We start from the raw sequence: 17,476 nt of genomic DNA, 5'->3' as shown, positions 1-17,476 counted from the left end.
GTTCCAGCCTCACTCCAGAGACCTCAGCCTATATTCGGGCTGATATCCCAGTGCAGTAGTAAGGGAGTTCTGTACTGGCGACATTCTGGTGAGATGTTAAACCAGGGGTCTGAATGTCCTGGCAGATGGACATAAACGATCCATGGCACCACTTGGATAAGAGCAGAGGAGTTCTTTCCAGAGCCACGCTCAGTATTTATCCTGCAACAGACATTGCTAAAAACAAGTTATCGGCTCATTATCACACATGAAATGCTGTGTGGAATAATGGTCCCGGAGTTCCTACGCTCTCCAGCACTGAATGGATTCGTTTGAGTTATTGAGAAAAGGATTTGTGAGTGGTCTGTGGACGGAATGGACTTAGCAGGCTGAACGATCATTTCTACTTTTAAGCTTTGCAATACTTTTTTTAATGCATTTTAAATCTATATTCTGACCGCTCCTGTTGATGTCCAACATTTGCCGTTATATAGTGGGTAATGGGCGAGGCTGCAGTTGGTAGGTAGAGCAGTGCACGGTGTTCGAAAAGTCTAATTATCCGAATAACTCAAATAAAACTCTTCGTCATTTCGCTTATCCAACCCCTTAGAGCAAGGGATAAATTCTGCTCATCCTCTCCCTGAAACAGGGCTCCTATCCCTCCTAATCCTTGCAAAATTGCCTTGACGTATAAGTCTATTTACGAAGTACCTCTTCAAAACGCTTGCTGACAGGTAGTTATGATTACAGGTCCCATAACAACAGCGTAGGAGAATGGTTATGTACAATTAATTTTCTTTCGAAAGCGTGTTATCTTTGACGCATCGCTCCCACAGAAAGAGGACACAAAGAAAAACATAACCACGTCAGAAAAAATGAAACGCACTTTGGAAAGCTCAGAAAGCACACCTCTCAACTCTTCTCTATCTCTCGTACATCATGGCAATATAACCACGCTTGCTCATTTGTCCCTGGGGAAATATGACGAAATTTTAAATATAACTCCCTTCACCATCCCCTCGCATAGTAATAACTATGAGCTGACACACGTTATTCGCGCTCTGCCTAACATATCTCCCGGATTTATAAAGTTGTGTTCAGTTTATAGCTAGATTAAGCTGATGGACTTCTTTAACTATTTGAAGCCACTTTCGCAATGTTAGTTTTAAATTCATCCTATTTGTCATAATCCGTCGTGTTGATAAAACATTAAAGTAGGCTATTGACAGATATTTCACTTATTCTTAATGAAAGGCAGGGTGTATATTTTGCTGAGTTGGTAATAAACAGACAGACTGCACTTTTCATTTTTTATTGCCAAACGGCACCATTCAGGAATAGATATGAAAACTACCTTATATAAACCAGCTCGTTGTTTCAACCACAAAATATTCTGAACTAGGCAAAAAACACATTTAGAAACCCTGAAAAAGACGAGATTCTTTGGATGTCAGTTTGATATGTCCATTTTTTTTGTTTGTTTTTTTTTGTTTTTTACAAAATCCGCGCACTTCAGGGGTGCTAAGCAGAGATCGGGGTGGGGATGGGGAGGGAAAGGGGGCAATTAATAGAAATTCAGTTTTTGGTTCAATTCGATAGGAGATGATTCGCCCAGATTATTTTCTAAATGTGTTGAGGGATAGACTAATCCACTTTGGGGGGAGGGAGGGGGGAGGTGAACTCCTAGGAGTTGCTGCACAATCTGGGAATCCTTCTCCTCTTGTTTACCGTGTTCAAAACTGCGACACATTCTACCAAAAAAATAAACATTTTGTACAACAGCAACCGCCACGGACCTTAAAACATTGAAATGAAACAAAAGCATGAAGTGCGAGTGCTCGACTCTCCTAGAAACAACAACAAACTCATTGCACCAAATATTTAAGTACGGGGTGGGGGGAGGGCGAGGGGTGGTGGTGTTGGGTGGAAATAAGACGAACATAAAAGCTCTACCTTCAGAAACAAGTGCGAATACAAGAGGCAAAAAACATCACTGCTCTCGAACCAGCAACCTAGCACGACGAGAAAGAAAGACAGAAATAACAGCTTACAGCTCTCCAACAGAAGGTGTAAACACTCGACTGAGAACAGGTGGCACAAAAAAAAACATCTTGACACACATTTATATAAAAAATAAATAAAAATAATATAGAAATATACTAATTATCAATACGCACATTTATAAAAAATAAAATTAAATATAAATATACCGCAACCACTAACACACTTTAAGGTCACAAACAGATTTTAAAGTTCCATTTGTTTTGGAAACGGTGGCACTTGACAACCTCCTCAAACAACTCATTTTATTTCCAGTTTTAAATCCACAAACTTTACTTTTCCCATTCTGATCTCCACTGTTTCACTCTCTCTCTCTCTCTCTCTCTTTCTGTCTCCCCCTCTCACTGCCTAGACATCCAGGACATGGTTCAGGTAGGAAATGTAACAGATGGCCAGGCGGAGGATCTCGATTTTGGAGAGCTTTTTGTCGGGGGGCAGAGTTGGCAGCAGTTTGCGAAGTTCTGCGAACGCCACGTTGAAGGCCTCCACCCTGATGCGCTCCCGGGTTGCGTGAGCCGTGCGGTACTTGGCAGTGGCTCGCCGCCTGCGGCGCTTCTCTTCCCGGCTCAGTGTCTGCTGGACTCCCCGCTTGCCTTCGGCCTCATCTGGCTTGTCCCGCACGCAGCCTCCCCGAGCGTCGGACAGCACCGACTCGCTTTCCGAAGAGCTGGGGTTCAGGTCTAGGTCAGTCTGATCGGAGTTCAACATCCTGGAGAACACGATCCGAATTGCAATGGGGCACACCTGAAGATGCAGAGAGGAGGGGGAAAAAGGCTTGATATTTTATCAGAGTAAATATCTCCAACGCAGACGGGGAACACAAATCCAATAGCAACAACAACCAAGTAACTAAAGCTAAAACGAATAATATTCAAAGTCGAGCAATCAGCTTCGAGCAACCCAGTGAAATTGGAATATACTGAATTACAAAGCAGACCGGAGTTCTCCACACAATAAACGAAAAATACTACATATGAAGTTACCCTAATAATAATCCAATATAGGAACTCAAGCGTTCGCTTTAAAACTGAAACAAACGTTATGAGGCAGATAGAAACATATCATTAAATCCCCCAGTTTCTAATAAGAAAATATCAGAGTGTTTATCAACTCACTATCTGAATCTAACACTATTTACCTACACTCTCTATGTACAGCATGTAATACCAGTTCAGGCTTTATTTCTCTCTTTATCCATCTATTTAATGCAGGCTGTTTTATTTAATATATTTCTTTTGTATTCACTTGCTCTAACAATCTGACTTTTTATATAATGCCAATCCTACCATTTAAAAAAAAATGTTCTTTCTATCTATCTATCGATCTCTTTCTATCTATCTCTATCTTTCTATCTAGCCATATCTAGCTAATTTTGCGTATCTCTAGCTATATCAATGTAATCTTAGTTTACAGCTGTTTATATTTCCAGGGCTATTGATTCCTGCCTGTATGGTTATTACCCAAGGCCTGCAGGATGTTGTATTTGTAATGGGTGTTAAATGAGTTTATTAGAAAACCTTCTACGAGATTAAGACAAAGGCTTTGTTCGCAGTATTCTTGATATGTGACCAGCAGTAATCGATGTTTGCCCGTGTAGAATATTAATTTATTATTATTTCATTTGGAACCGAGCCGGGGTGAAAGGAGAGACAGACTCAGGCACCATCTGTCACCCGGAAAAGCAGACTGCAGGGACATCCTCACACCCAGACACACACACATACACTCACATACATACACACAATGTGCACCGAGACTGAAGTAAACTGGGCTAGGAGAGAGAGAAAAAAGGATAATCGACTGAAATTAACACATGCAGACACAGATTGCACATAAAGTACACTAGAATTGAATTATTGTTAGGTATGAATTAATATAAATATGTTATACATTTAATGCTCTCGAATAAGGAGAATGAACATATAAAGTAAAATATCCACACAGCCAGACACAAAAGAGATAGGCTTCAGGAGAACCAACAGGGCAAGTGTATGAACAGAAACTACAGTAGTGAAAACACACAAGATGCACAAGACCTAAACCGGCAACCAGAGAACATTAATAAAGAGCCTGAGTATGCAAAGTACAGACATTAGTCTGAAATAGAAACATTTTCCCAACACATCTCCGAATACACATCGTACGAACAGTTGGAGCTAAGGCAGGGAGATAGGGGGAAATAAATAAATTGAACGGATAGGAATGCAGGCAACCCGCCAGAATAAATAAATACTTACAAATTAAACTACAGCGATAATCAGATTACAGCACCATTATTTCCAGTAAAGTTAATCATTGTTTTAAGAAGTTAGCTTTCGTATTTCTTCACACGTTGTAATTAAGTTTACAGTTCGCCTTCTAGCAAACAGCGGGCAGCAACCGAAATCATTTTTGTGGAGAATATTTTAATGTTTCCGATATAATTTAATTTCTTTATCTCCTGACAGTATATTCTATTTTGTGCGACAGAAAAAACATTCTTACCAACAACGGAGGAAACGTGAGGATCCAATGGAATGGAGCAAGAACGACTTTTAAAAAAAACTAGATTCCAACGACTAGTAATTTTTCCTGAAGATCTTATCTGGGTTCTTTATCCACAAATCAGCTCTGCAGATCCTGGCATTTTGTGTCGGTTCAAATCTCTGATACGAGCAACAAGAATTTAATAAAATGTCCTTTGAATCTCTGATCCCAGTGGCAGGAGTTTGATAAAATATCGTTCGAGTCTCTGATCGCAGCGATAAGAGTTTGATATAAAAAATGTCGTCTCCGCCTCTGATCGCGGCGATAAGGGTTGTTTCTCTCTCCCTCTCTCTCTGATGGTCCTGTCTGATCTTAGTGGAGATGGAGATGAGAGAAGGGCTTGGCCAGGCTCGGGGGCCGGGCTGCAACCAAATCCTCTTTTAATGGAGCCTCCGATTGGAGAGAAATCTCCCCAGGAGTCACCTAATGGGATCCGACATCTGTCACAAACTGAGAATATTCACAGAGCAAGCACATTCAACAGATTCATATCACAAATACAATATCACAGATGCCAATCCATTTTGAAATACAATCCACAGTGCCATAATATAGTCAAATAAAACAAATCAGACACCACAGACGCAGTACTGCAGAAACCAATCGGGATTAGAATGTTATCCATATTTTGAGAAATGTCTGCATAATAAAACCATATCACATCAATAATATCTCTTAATCCAATGAACATTTAAATATACGGTACGATGTTATTACAGATAAACAAATCCGTACCCCATCTGTTCTTTTATTCAATCAAATGAAGTCTAACAATAATGCATGATGTTATTCTACCCACATAGACAAATTCGCAATAACCCAGCGCAGATTTAAATATAATACTCAGTGTTGCTCTGCTGATATTACACATTTAAATCAGGCCATAGTATATAACATATGGTGTTATACAAACTCACATCTCATATATCAGTATCACCCATCCCATGGGCAATGTTAAATATTATACTTCATCTTAATACTTTAGCAATAACAAAATGCAGATTGTATTGGAAGAATTACTAAATTCAAGCGAAATTTAAATATATACCAAGTGCTATTAAATTCACAACAATTCCTAATAATTCATTAAAGATTTTTTGTCTAATATATAATGTGCCAATATACGCAAATTCTTATTACAGAAGCGTTCAATGCAATGGAAATTTCAACATAACGCATGGTTTTGTCTGTACAAATAATCTTTAATTGCGTCATCTACGGTGGGACTCCATTCAATGAAAATTTGAATGTATTATTAAACTTATAATCAAAAATGACAGAACACATTCTTAATTCTCACACTATCCAATTTCACATTTCTTTAACAATCGTCTTTCGGTATTAAAAAGGTTTGTATTAAATTTTATATTTGCACCCATATAATTCTCACTGGGGTCACAACCATTTGGGCCCAAACCAAGTATACAATTCATTAACAACATAACCAAGCCGAATATAGTTCATTAATGTTTCAAAAGCTCACTCAGTGAACATTCCTTTCACCTGTAGTGTGCTGTCATCCCAACTCACCTTTAGCCATATTTGTTTAATTTAATAACTATTTTTGCCTTTTCTCGCATCCACTTTATGCCATGTTATTGACATTCTGCATTTTCTATATTTCCATAGTTTTTACACTTCACTCGAATACAATCTACATTCTCATTTCTACGACATCCGCGTGTGTGTTGCTAACAATTTGCTCTTTATCCACATTCTTATATATGTGTATTTATTTCGCACATTCCATATTAATGCTTTGTCCATTTTCTATGTATCCGGTGCATTTCTATATACAAGTGGTATTTTACGTTCCCCTTTTAGTTATAGCACTTCTCCCTACAATATTTTCCACGTATTCACCATCCATTAGTTTTAATATTGAATATTATAACTATATGATGAAATGAGCAGTCACCAATCTGAATGTTATGATGAGCAGTGGTAATTCAACGATGTACCATGGTCAATACCTAGTCGGTTTACTGTGACGCGGTCACATTCTGTGAATTGTATCACATGATCATATACTGGTAACAACATCATTACCGATAACAATGGAGAAGTTGGCTGCCTTTGAAATCAGTTTTTTTTAAATGTGAATGAAAGTCAAGAGAAAGCCTCACCCAAAATATAAAGCATATCACTGGTGGGCAAAATTTGTACCTCAAAAATGAAACGAAGAAATTACCTCAGCAGCCATTAGAACATTTTCTTTCCTGCACAACATGCTAAATAGGTAAATGTAGGATAGTTGTTTGGGTTTTAACTCTCTAAAATGTATACTACAATATCCAAAACTACCTCAATAATTTATTTCTAAACTTTATAATGTTAATTTCCACTGTTGTTTAATATACTTCCAAAAACAGCTCTTGTGCATTGATTAAATATGTTACATTTAATTAGAAGAAGAGTTCTTAATTGCCACATACACCTGTTGAAGGTAATGCTTAATATGGATGAATGTTAGTACTCTGGGCTCTAGTTTTGGAAGTCATTACATTTATTGTGTGTGAAGATGAATTAGAAGTATGTTTTCTGTAACTGTACGCCAGTAGATGGAATCTCTCTTGAATTCCAGGGATGAGTTTCCCCATTACAGTGTTTTGGAATATGAAAAGCTACTCACACTATGATCATCAAACAGTGAACACAAGCAATCTCCACAGTTCGGATCGCTAAAGCTGAGAAATAGTTCAACTGAAATGCAAACAGGAAATACTGGAAATACTCAGCAGGTTAGGCAGCATCTGTGGAGAGAGAAATGATTATTTTTTCAAGTCAATGACCATTTGACAGAAAGGTAATCAACCTTTCTCTTTTTCTCTCTACAGGTGCTGCCCAACCTATTGAGGCATTTCCGGTTTTTATTTCAGATTTTTGTGTTTTGCAGTGTTTTGCTTTAGTAAATAGTATGTCTGAATGCTCACTATGGCAAATAACAACAGCTTACATTTATATAGCATCTTTATAGCAAAAATATGTCCTAGCATGCTTCACAGGAGCATTATAAAACAAAATGTGACACCGTGCCATATAAGACGACAGTAGGTTGGTTGACCAACTGCTTGGTCAGGGAAGTAGGTTTTAAGGAGTGTCTCAAAGGAGGAAAGTGAGATTTAGGGGTGGAGAGTTGTAGGGAATTCATTCCAGAGCTTAGCACCTAGGCAACTGAAGGCGCGGCCACCAATGGTGAAGCAATTATAATCAGGGATGCTCAAAAAGCTAGAATTAGAGGAGCACAAATATCTCAGAGGGTTGTGGGGATGGAGGAGATTCCAGAGGCTATGAAGGGATTTGAAAATAAGTTTCAGAATTTTAAAATCAAGGTGTTGCTTGGCCAGGAGCCAATGTAGGTCAGCAAGCACAGAGGCAATGGGCAAGGATGACCTGGTGTGAGGTAGGACATGGGCGGCAGACTTTGGATGATCTCAAGTTTACAGAGGGTAGAATATGAGAGACCAGCCAGAAGTGCATTGGAGTTATCAAGTGTAGAAGTAACAAAGGCATGAATGAAGGTTTCAGCAACAGATGAGCTGACACAGGGGCAAAGTCAGACAATGCTATGGCGGTGGAAATAGGCAGTCTCAGTGTTGCATGAATATATGGACAACAGCTCAACTCAGGATCAAATGTGACATCAAGGTTGTGTACAGTTTAGTTAAGACTTAGGCAGCTATCAGGGAGAGAAATGAAGTCGGTAGCTAGGGAACAGAGTTTTGAGTGGGGATTGAAAACAATGGCTTCAGTCTTCTAGTATGTAATTGGAGGAAATTTCTGCTTATCAAGTATTGGATGTCAGATAGACAGTCTGATAATTTATCAGCAGTGGAGAAGTCGAGAATGGTGGTAGTGAGGTAGAGCTGGGTGTTGTCAGTGTACATATGGAAACTAACATGGTGGGCTGAATTTTCACCATGGCTTGCGGGCGCGCGCTCAACACGGACGAGCGTGAAATAGCGCGCGATGATGTCGGGTGAGTGTCCCGACATCATCGCGCACTTGCACGATATTTTGGTTGATGGGCGCGCGTGGGAGTCGGCAGTACGCCCGCCGACAATTAAGAGGGCTGTTAAGCCCATTAATCAATTAATTAAATAGAATTTTTCCTTGCCCTTCCAACCTTATGGTTGGCGGGTGGGTGAATAGGCCAAGCGGCCTTTCGATTTTTGAGGAAACCTCATCCACGGGCAGTATGAGGTTTCTGATGTTAATTAAAAATAAAATAAAAGTTTTCAGAACTTATTTGCAACATGTCCCTGCTCATGTGACAGAGTCACATGAGGGGACATGTTTTCCTTATTTTTTAAAACTTTACTTTTGGTGTGGAAAATCGTCAGTTTCCTGAGGTAGCTCTGTGCCCTCAGAGAGTTTTCTGTGAGCGCACCCACGCGCATGCGCTGACTTCCACGCCCTTCTCCCTCCCCCACTCAGCAGCACTGAGCGGTTCAGCGTGTGATTCACTCTGGCCGCCCGTTAATTGGCCAGCCAGCATGAAATCACGGTCAAGACCTGATCTCAGGCGGCAGACCGTTGTGTGGCCACTCCTGGGCCCGCCAGCTGCACCTGCCTGACAAGGGGAAAATTCTCCCCCCTGTTTTTGCATGATGCCACCAAGGGGCAGCATATGGATGAGAAGTAGGAGGAAGGCCAAGGATAGATGCTTGGGGGGACTCCAGAGTGCAGTTGTGGAGAAGCCATTGCAGATGATTCTCTGTCTACGATTAGATAGATAAGAATGGAACCAGATGTGTGCAGTCCCACTCATCTGGACCACAGTGGAGAGGTATTGGAGGAGGATGGTGTGCTCAACTGTGTCAAAGCCTAGAGACAGGCTGTGAAGGAAACGGACAAGTTTACATTTATCACAATCACATAAGATGTGATTTGTGACTTTGATGTTCCAATTCTGTGGCGGTGGGGGGATGAGGGTTGGAAAACATCAGACACAGGCCTCTCTGGAACATGGAGACTACCAGAAACACAAGGGAGATCATACCACCTGTAAGAATTAGTACACTTTTACTCGAACCCCAAGCGTACAATTGCTTTTAAAATAAAAATATTAAAATACCTTTCTTTGTTGGTATGGATCCACACCTGTCACTCGGCCACTAATTTTCATGACTGATACTATTAAAGGAATTTAGCACATGCTAACTTCATATGCCAAAAAAAGAAGTATTTTTTGCTACTCTTTTTCCTCCTTGACTTTAGATGATGATTCATAGATGAGCATTATTCCATAGACACTAGTAGCTAAGATTAGTAAGTTAGATCAGACAAAGCTCTGAATGGTCAGTAGGACCAATAACACTGGTAGTCATTCAAAAGTTGTGTTTGGGGTGGGATCATGTTGGAGGCGGCAGAAGTGGAAGGAGATAATCTGATAAATGAAAAGGCTGGAGGGGGGTGGAAGGTGAGGACAAGAAGGGGAAAAGCATGGGAAATAGGATGCACTTGGTCCAATGTCTGTCTGTCTTAGTGAGAGCAATCCTTGGCTGAGAAAAAAGAAAGACATTACAGAAGCTTTGATGCCGAAAGTAGCAGTATCATCAGAGCAGATACACTGGTGATAGTGAAACTGGGAGAAAGGGATGGAGTCATTACAGGAGCAAGGGGGAAAGAAATATAATCAAGATCGTTGTGAAAATCAGTTGCTTAAATTGATGTGAGTGAAAAGTCCATTCTTAAAGATAGAGATGTCCAGGAAGGGAAGTGAAGAGCCAGAGATGGATCATGTAAATGGAAGGGAGGATACAAGCAGTGCAGGAAGCAGCACTGATGCATCTGAGGAAGGATCTTCACCAAAACGTTAACTGGTCTGTTCTCTCCACAGGCACCACTTGACCTGCTGGGTGTTTCCAAAATTTTCTGCATTTGTTTTAGGTTTCCAGCATCTGCAGTTTTTTTTACTTTTGTTGGTAATGATGTATTTTGTTATGTATCAGTGTGTCGCTGAGTTACCAGTAAGTAGACTAATCATGAATAAATGTAACTGTGAGTTGACAGTCAAAGTCTTCAAACTGTATGAGTGTGACTGATTTAATAGGGATGGTTAAGCGTGTCTAGTTTCCATGACAGTGACAGGGCAAATCATAAATCGGTGGATCAACAGGAAGAGACCTAATCATGGATGAATTTAACGATGGTGATTTTTGTATGATGAGTACTGCAGTGTGTTGACAAAAGCAAGGCTATTTATGGATTAATGATGACACAATATTACACAATTTCTCACAATTTATTGGTTGATGATATAATCTGAGATGGAATATTACAGAATATTAGATTGGTGGTGAATTAGAAAGGAATGCTCTATCTGTATAATAATTCATTGTTCTGATTATAATAGTTTACCATCCTCCAATTCATACTAATCTATCATGCAATGCTGTAATTTCAGAGGCATCTCTGGATAAAATAAGAGGAAGTTCACATGCAAGTAGTGTTCCCAGTAAGTGGCATTAAAGTAATTTATCTCCATAGTAGCTCCCATTATCATTGATATTTATACATTTAAATACTTTAAAATACTTATTAGGAATGTTGGTACTGGGAATGAACATGCAATTATTTTTATCACCTGGTGTTATTGTCAATGTAAGGTATACTGTGTAATTTTTCCTCCACTTGGTCCCAACCACATTCTTTACATCCAAACTTTGAAGAGCTCCCCACTGCAGCATTATTGATTTTGTGTGTCACACCAGGCTGTCTGATTTATGTTTTTGTTTGGCTGTGGTCATGTGGCTACTATGAACCAGGTTGTGACTGTCAGAGGTAATTGATGCAATTCCAGGTGTCAGAGACAGATTTTCTTTCTATCCTCCTGGGTTGATTTAAACACAGATTCCAATCCAGCCCTTAAAATAAAAATAATTTTACCCTTTTAATAAATATATTGTAACAAACTATGATCATAATCAGAGAAGGTAACACCTTCCGCCATGGGATAGCCTATTACCAAAACCAATGCAGCTGAATAACTCATCTAGACAGCATGAAATAGAATACAATCCAAAGCCAAAGGTAAACACAACTTAATGCAGAGTTTGAACCAAACCTAAAAACCCTTCATCACAACAGGATATTCAACCTTTACTTAAACCTGGAAAGAAAAAAAAATCAATTTTGCTCAGTTTTATTGGCAAACCAGGGAAGTTTATCTCCCCCTGTATAAAGATGTCAAAGTTGCTCTAAATTGAAATAATCTTCTTATGTATTATTGCATTATCACAGTTTAAACAGGTTATTATTTGTATTGTATATTTCCTATTGAACTAACTAAACTTAATGGGCATGATTTTGCACTCAGTGATGAAGGAACAGCACCAGCCATTCATTAAAATTACACCTACAGACGTTTGATTCTTTCCAAAGTACTGCAACTTGCAATGATTAGAAAGTCTTTTTGTCACAGGGCCCACTTCAGGGATCTGGAGCCTATGTGAACAGGACAAACAACTGTATATTTCAAACTGTATATTAACAAATCAGATTGAAGGCATGCGGAGTCTATACCAGGAATAGTAAGTTAGAATTATTAATTCAAAGCCGAAGTATGAACAAGAAGCAAAATAAAGAGAAGGACAATGTTATGGTCCATTAACTTTTAAAGAGAAATCCTAACACCCAGTGATTAACTGGAAGAACTATGCCACAGGATTTCACATTTTTAAACAAAGACAAACTTTACTGTATATAAAAAGAAATTAAGCAAAGCACCACTAACTTAATACTTTCTTAACTTATCAATTATATTTTACACTCAAAAAATAATAAACCAGTCACTTGTACGTGAAACTGAAATCCTCAACTGAGTCTTTTCCTTTCCACTTTGACTTCCCCCGGGAAATCTTTAGCTACTTATCAGGCTCTTGAAGGTTCCCTCACTTCCTGGGATCAAACCAAAATGCCACAACTCTCAGGAATTCACTTCAACTCTCCTCAGTTTTCCTGATATCCTGTGAGGCATAAGCTTCCTTGGAGTCCTTCTGCTAGCCTCCAGCTAAGTGACTTTCCTTTGCTTCTTAAACACCTCACACTTGTGGACACACCCACTCAAATGTGGGCTTCACTGCAGTCTGGCATAGTGCCTCTATCTTAGAATTACCCTTGACTTTCAATAGCACTTTTGCTTCTGGTCTGCAGCTGCTTTACAGCTTTTAGCAGACTCTTTCTTTCCCCGTCTGCTGAACTCAGGGTTCGGTCCCACCAATTTGGGATTTGAGTGCTTTTAGCTCCAACCCTCTTGAAAAATCCCGCAGGCAACTTCCCAGAATTCCAAACAAGGCGCCACCCTGAATTACTCATCTCTATTGCAACAGAGGATAGCTGAGGTGTCTGATAGATTTTTTAAGAATAATTATATAATTATAGCTTCAAAATCAAACCTTCTGACCCTGAGGTCTGCAGGACTGATTTAAATTTCTAATGAAGTCAGGGCAATTCTCCTTAGACTTAGTGGCTGCAGTTCCCCAGCTAAATGAAGGCCACCTGTTGTTTTTATGGCTTTCACCACCGCACTCCCCCCCCCCTCCCCAAATCCAACCTCATAAGTACATATGGAATCCTTTTGCCCTGGCAATTTCTAAAGTCCAGCATTTTAATTACCTCATCCATACAAATTTAATCTTCTGAAAACTAACTGTTACTCTAAAATATTAATATGAACCATGAACTAGATGATTATGACAAAAGAAAAATGGGATTAAAAGAGAGAGATTGAGACAGAGAGAAAAGATAAAAAGTTTTAAAAAAAAATCTCCAACAATAACTAAAATCTGGAGGAATGAGATCCATGCTTGTAAAGGTTAAGTTTTAGTGTCAGAGTAAATAAGACTATTGTGATGTTAAAAATTTACTTATAATGGAATTTTCAAGCCTAAAATTTTCTGGCGAGTTTAATGTGTATCTATCACGAGTACAGTAACTTCACACCAATCCATGTACTTCAATGGTGACCTTCTTGGCAAGGTACTAGTGTAGGATAGCGTCTGACTGAGCAGGGCCACTCGGATAGCAACCTCCTGATTTCCATTTTAATTGCATGCGTTGTCACTGGAAGTTGCTGTTCAATTTACACTTTAATAATGGTGAGCGCTGATGACCTCACTATTATTTTTATCACAAAACCCAGACCAATATCAATAATCCATGGATTTGTGAACTATGCCTGATTATTTTATCTACAGAATTATATGTGGCAAAGCATTAATTTACTGTACACAAATGATCTTGGAAATTTTAATCACAATTTCAATATCAAATTAATTTTGAAGTAAGACATTTTAGGTGCCTGATTGCTTTACCTGTCCACTGCTTGTATCCTAAACAAAATAAAAACAGAATTACCTGGAAAAACTCAGCAAGTCTGGCAGCATCGGCGGAGAAGAAATCAGTCAACGTTTCGAGCCCTCATGGCCCTTCAGCAGAACTGAAGCATAGTTTCAACAAGGGAGAAATATAAATTGGTTTAAGGTGGGTGGGGGGGAAGAGACACATTGAGGGTGTGGTGTGAGCAGATAATCAAAAGATGTCAGAGACAAAAGGGTCAAAGAGGTGTTGAAGGTGGTGGTCTTTGTCTGAGAAAAGTGCTAATTAAGAATGCAAGACAGGATATTCAAAGTACAGCTCTAGTGGGGCCTAACTGGTTATTCTCCGTCTTCCCCCACCCCTGGAGAACAGTATTTGGGGCTACGACTGCCACCTGCAGCTTGCCAGTGGTCCAATTTCCCATGGTTCTGCCGCCACTCTTTTTCAGATATTCCTTAAGAGTATATCTCTTTTGCTAGCCTTTTGGTTCCTCTCATAATCTCTTCTTCGGTTTGGTGTCACATTTTGTTCGTTAACTCTACTATGAAGCACCTTGAGACATTTTATTATGTTAAAGGAGCTGTATAAATGCAAGGTATTGTTGAACGTTTCAGCTGATAAATTTGTGCTCAAGCCTTATGAAACTTTTATAAATGTGGTCCCTCAATGAGTTTATTCAACTAATAAAAATCTGTTAACTTATTGATAGATTTAATTTAACTCACTTTAAAGTGTCTGTGAAGTTTATCCCTAATTGCTAAAGTCTTTCATAAAGTTTAAACTAAGTTAATTACACTGATTGAACCAACTGACTATGAAGAGAGAGAAACTTGAATTTGAGAGGAATTTTAACTATTATTAATGGCATCACATTCATCCCTAGTAATACTAACTGATGATTTTAGTAACAATGCATCTTCAGCTTTTTTAAAGTTTTACAATATAATTTCTTTAGCCTGTTATGCCTATTTTTTATGTCATGACCATTCAATCAGTCTGCAGTTTAATTCTACCCCATTGCTAAAATATATTTTTATGTTTTCTCCCTTCTAATTATTTGAGTATCGCTGAAAAAAGAGACATGCTGTTGAAGCTTTTTGTCTTGCACTCATGAGGGCACATGCAAGAATGCCAAATTTCAAAGGGAACAACAATTTATACTGTATGAGGAAAAGGGTACTGATTGGTTGGTAAATTGGCTGATTGCTTGAGATGTTGCCATGATAAATGCACCAGGGAGATATTGCCCCCATGCTTTTGTTTATTCAAAAAAGCTGCAATATCTGGACATATTCCTTTTGCCTGCAGAGGACATGTCCCTGCATATGAATATATGTAGCTTCTAGCAAGTGTAGGTGAACTACATTGTGATAATCTTAAATTGGTGTTAATATGATAATCTTAAATTGGTGTTAGTGTAATTCTTAGCACACTTGGGATTGATCAGCAAATGCTGTCCAATTGTAGAATCACGCCTAATGTTAGATGTGATTCCACAATTCCATTGCAATGTCTCGATGAATCAGAGCTAACTTGCCAACTAATCAGTACCCTTTTTCTCATGCAGTATAAATTGTTGTTCCGTTTGAAATTTGACATTCTTGCATCTATCTTGATGAGTGCAAGACAAAAAGCTTCAACAGCATGTCTCCTTTTTCAGCAATACTCAAATTTTGTACTACCAAGCAATTATTTCTAATTTTTATTGTGATATTTCCTACATGCAATTCCTCAAACATATTGTGCAAAACTTTTTCACAATTTTAATTTACTTCGCACCAAAAAATCTGATCCAATCTCACTTCAGGAAAATCTATTTCCAAAATGTGACTGCCATGACAATGCCTCATCCATCCAACACATATCTCTAAACAAAAAGGCCTGGGGTTTCCAATAGTTTGCTCATATTTATCAATGCAATCTGGCTGAAATTGGCCAAATCAATGCAATAGATAAATCAAGTTCCTGCAATCTTTAATGTTATTTTTTAAAACTTTGGCCTGGAAACTTGGCCCCACCCACAATGCTGGCCAAGCCAGCACCCCATGTGCCACCAACCCCTCCAAATGAGTTTAGGTGGAAGTTTGAACCATAACTTTCTTTTAGAAAAACAATTTCAATGCAATTTGTGCCCAGTTTCCTGATTGTGAACGAAATGGAAGCTCTACCCCAAAATTTATTACATCACATCGGCATAAAAATTTTGCCAACAACTAATTACTGTTACTTTTATCAGCATTTTTATTTTCAGGTTTCCTTTAGTAATTTAATTCAAATGGTGGGCTTTGAACAATGCATTCTGTAGATTACTACAGTCCAGTAACACTACACAACTCTACCCCCTTATCTTACCCACCACAACCTCTCTTTGCTTTCCTTCTAAATAACAGCTGAGAGAGATGAATAAGTATAATGCCATGCTGTTTTTAGAAATACAGGTGGTGGAATGGGTGTTTTTTTCCCTAATGTTTACAGCAGAAATATTAATGTGAGTCAGCACTGGGATCATGAGACTCTGTACAAAACAACTTCTTGTGGAGAATGAAATCTCCAGCTTCATAAAGGGACATCAAGCAAAACTGATCCAATGATTTCCAAGGCCAGAATTTTGATATCGTTGTGTGGGGCCTTGCGTCCCGACGTCACCGCGCGCCATCGCAATATTTTGGTGGGTGGGCGCTATAAGCTCCGATGCATGCCCGCCTTTAATTAATGGGCCACTTAAGGCCCTTGAGTCATTAATAGACTGAGATTTTTCAGAGCCTGTGTGATCTTCAGAGTGTCGCACGGGCGCAACGGGCAGGCGGGTAGGCCACATTTTTAAAAACCTTATCCACGGGCAGGATAAGAGGGATGAGTGGGCTCACGAACGCTAATTGTTAGACATTTACTTTTTAAACTGACTGCTACTTGCTTGTGTGAACAGGAGAACTTCAAATCTCCTCAGAGCTGCTTGTACAGGAATAACAGGCTTCAGGTCAGGAATCTGGAGTAAACATCATTCTTGGGGCTTTGCTGGTTTCAGGCAGCCTTCCCTTACTCTGGGAATGGGAATTGTACTATCCACTGAGGAGGAAGAGAGGTCCAGGAGGAGGAGGAGGCCAGGAGTCCATATTCAGCCTCCAGGGGAGCCACCTTTGGGAGGAGAGGCGCAGGCATAAGGGGTGCAAGGCGGAAGGGGCCACAGAAGACGCCACTATCCTGCTGCCAGGGTTTACAGGCGACGAAGCAGCTACCTCAGTATATCTGAGGTGCAGTGCCAAAGGAGGCTCTGTCTCTCAAGGGAGACAGTGAACTCCATATGTCAGATGAGAGGCCTTGAGATCAGCGCCAACTGTGTGGGTGGGCACCCCATGCCAGTGGCGTTGAAGGTTACGGCTGCCCTCAACTTCTATGCCTTCGGCTCTTTCCAGGGGTCGGTGGGTGATCTTTGCGGAGTGACCCAGTCAGCTGTCCGCAGTTGTGTCGAGCAGGTGACAGATGCTCTGTTCAGGTGTGCAGTGACATTCATCCACTACCGCTGGGATGAGGCCAGCCAGGCAGAGTTAGCCAGAGGCTTTGCAGCGATTGCCTGCTTCCCCCGTGTCCA

The 17,476-nt window shown here is 39.7% G+C and overlaps 1 protein-coding gene across 1 annotated transcript; it reads right to left on the bottom strand.

Annotated features, from left to right (window-relative positions):
* Window positions 1-1,738: 1,738 nt before the first annotated feature.
* On the bottom strand, window positions 1,739-2,768 carry nhlh2 (nescient helix loop helix 2). The gene has a single exon (XM_078560507.1). The coding sequence runs from the start codon at window positions 2,746-2,748 to the stop codon at window positions 2,389-2,391; it is 360 nt and encodes a 119-aa protein (XP_078416633.1). The 5' UTR covers window positions 2,749-2,768; the 3' UTR covers window positions 1,739-2,388.
* Between the last annotated feature and the right edge of the window lie 14,708 nt (window positions 2,769-17,476).

This window comes from Cetorhinus maximus, chromosome 16 (genome assembly GCF_964194155.1).
Source record: "Cetorhinus maximus chromosome 16, sCetMax3.hap1.1, whole genome shotgun sequence".
In the NCBI taxonomy this organism is placed as follows: domain Eukaryota; kingdom Metazoa; phylum Chordata; class Chondrichthyes; order Lamniformes; family Cetorhinidae; genus Cetorhinus; species Cetorhinus maximus.
Note: the sequence above shows the minus strand (reverse complement) of the source record. Positions and strands in the feature narration are given on the sequence as shown.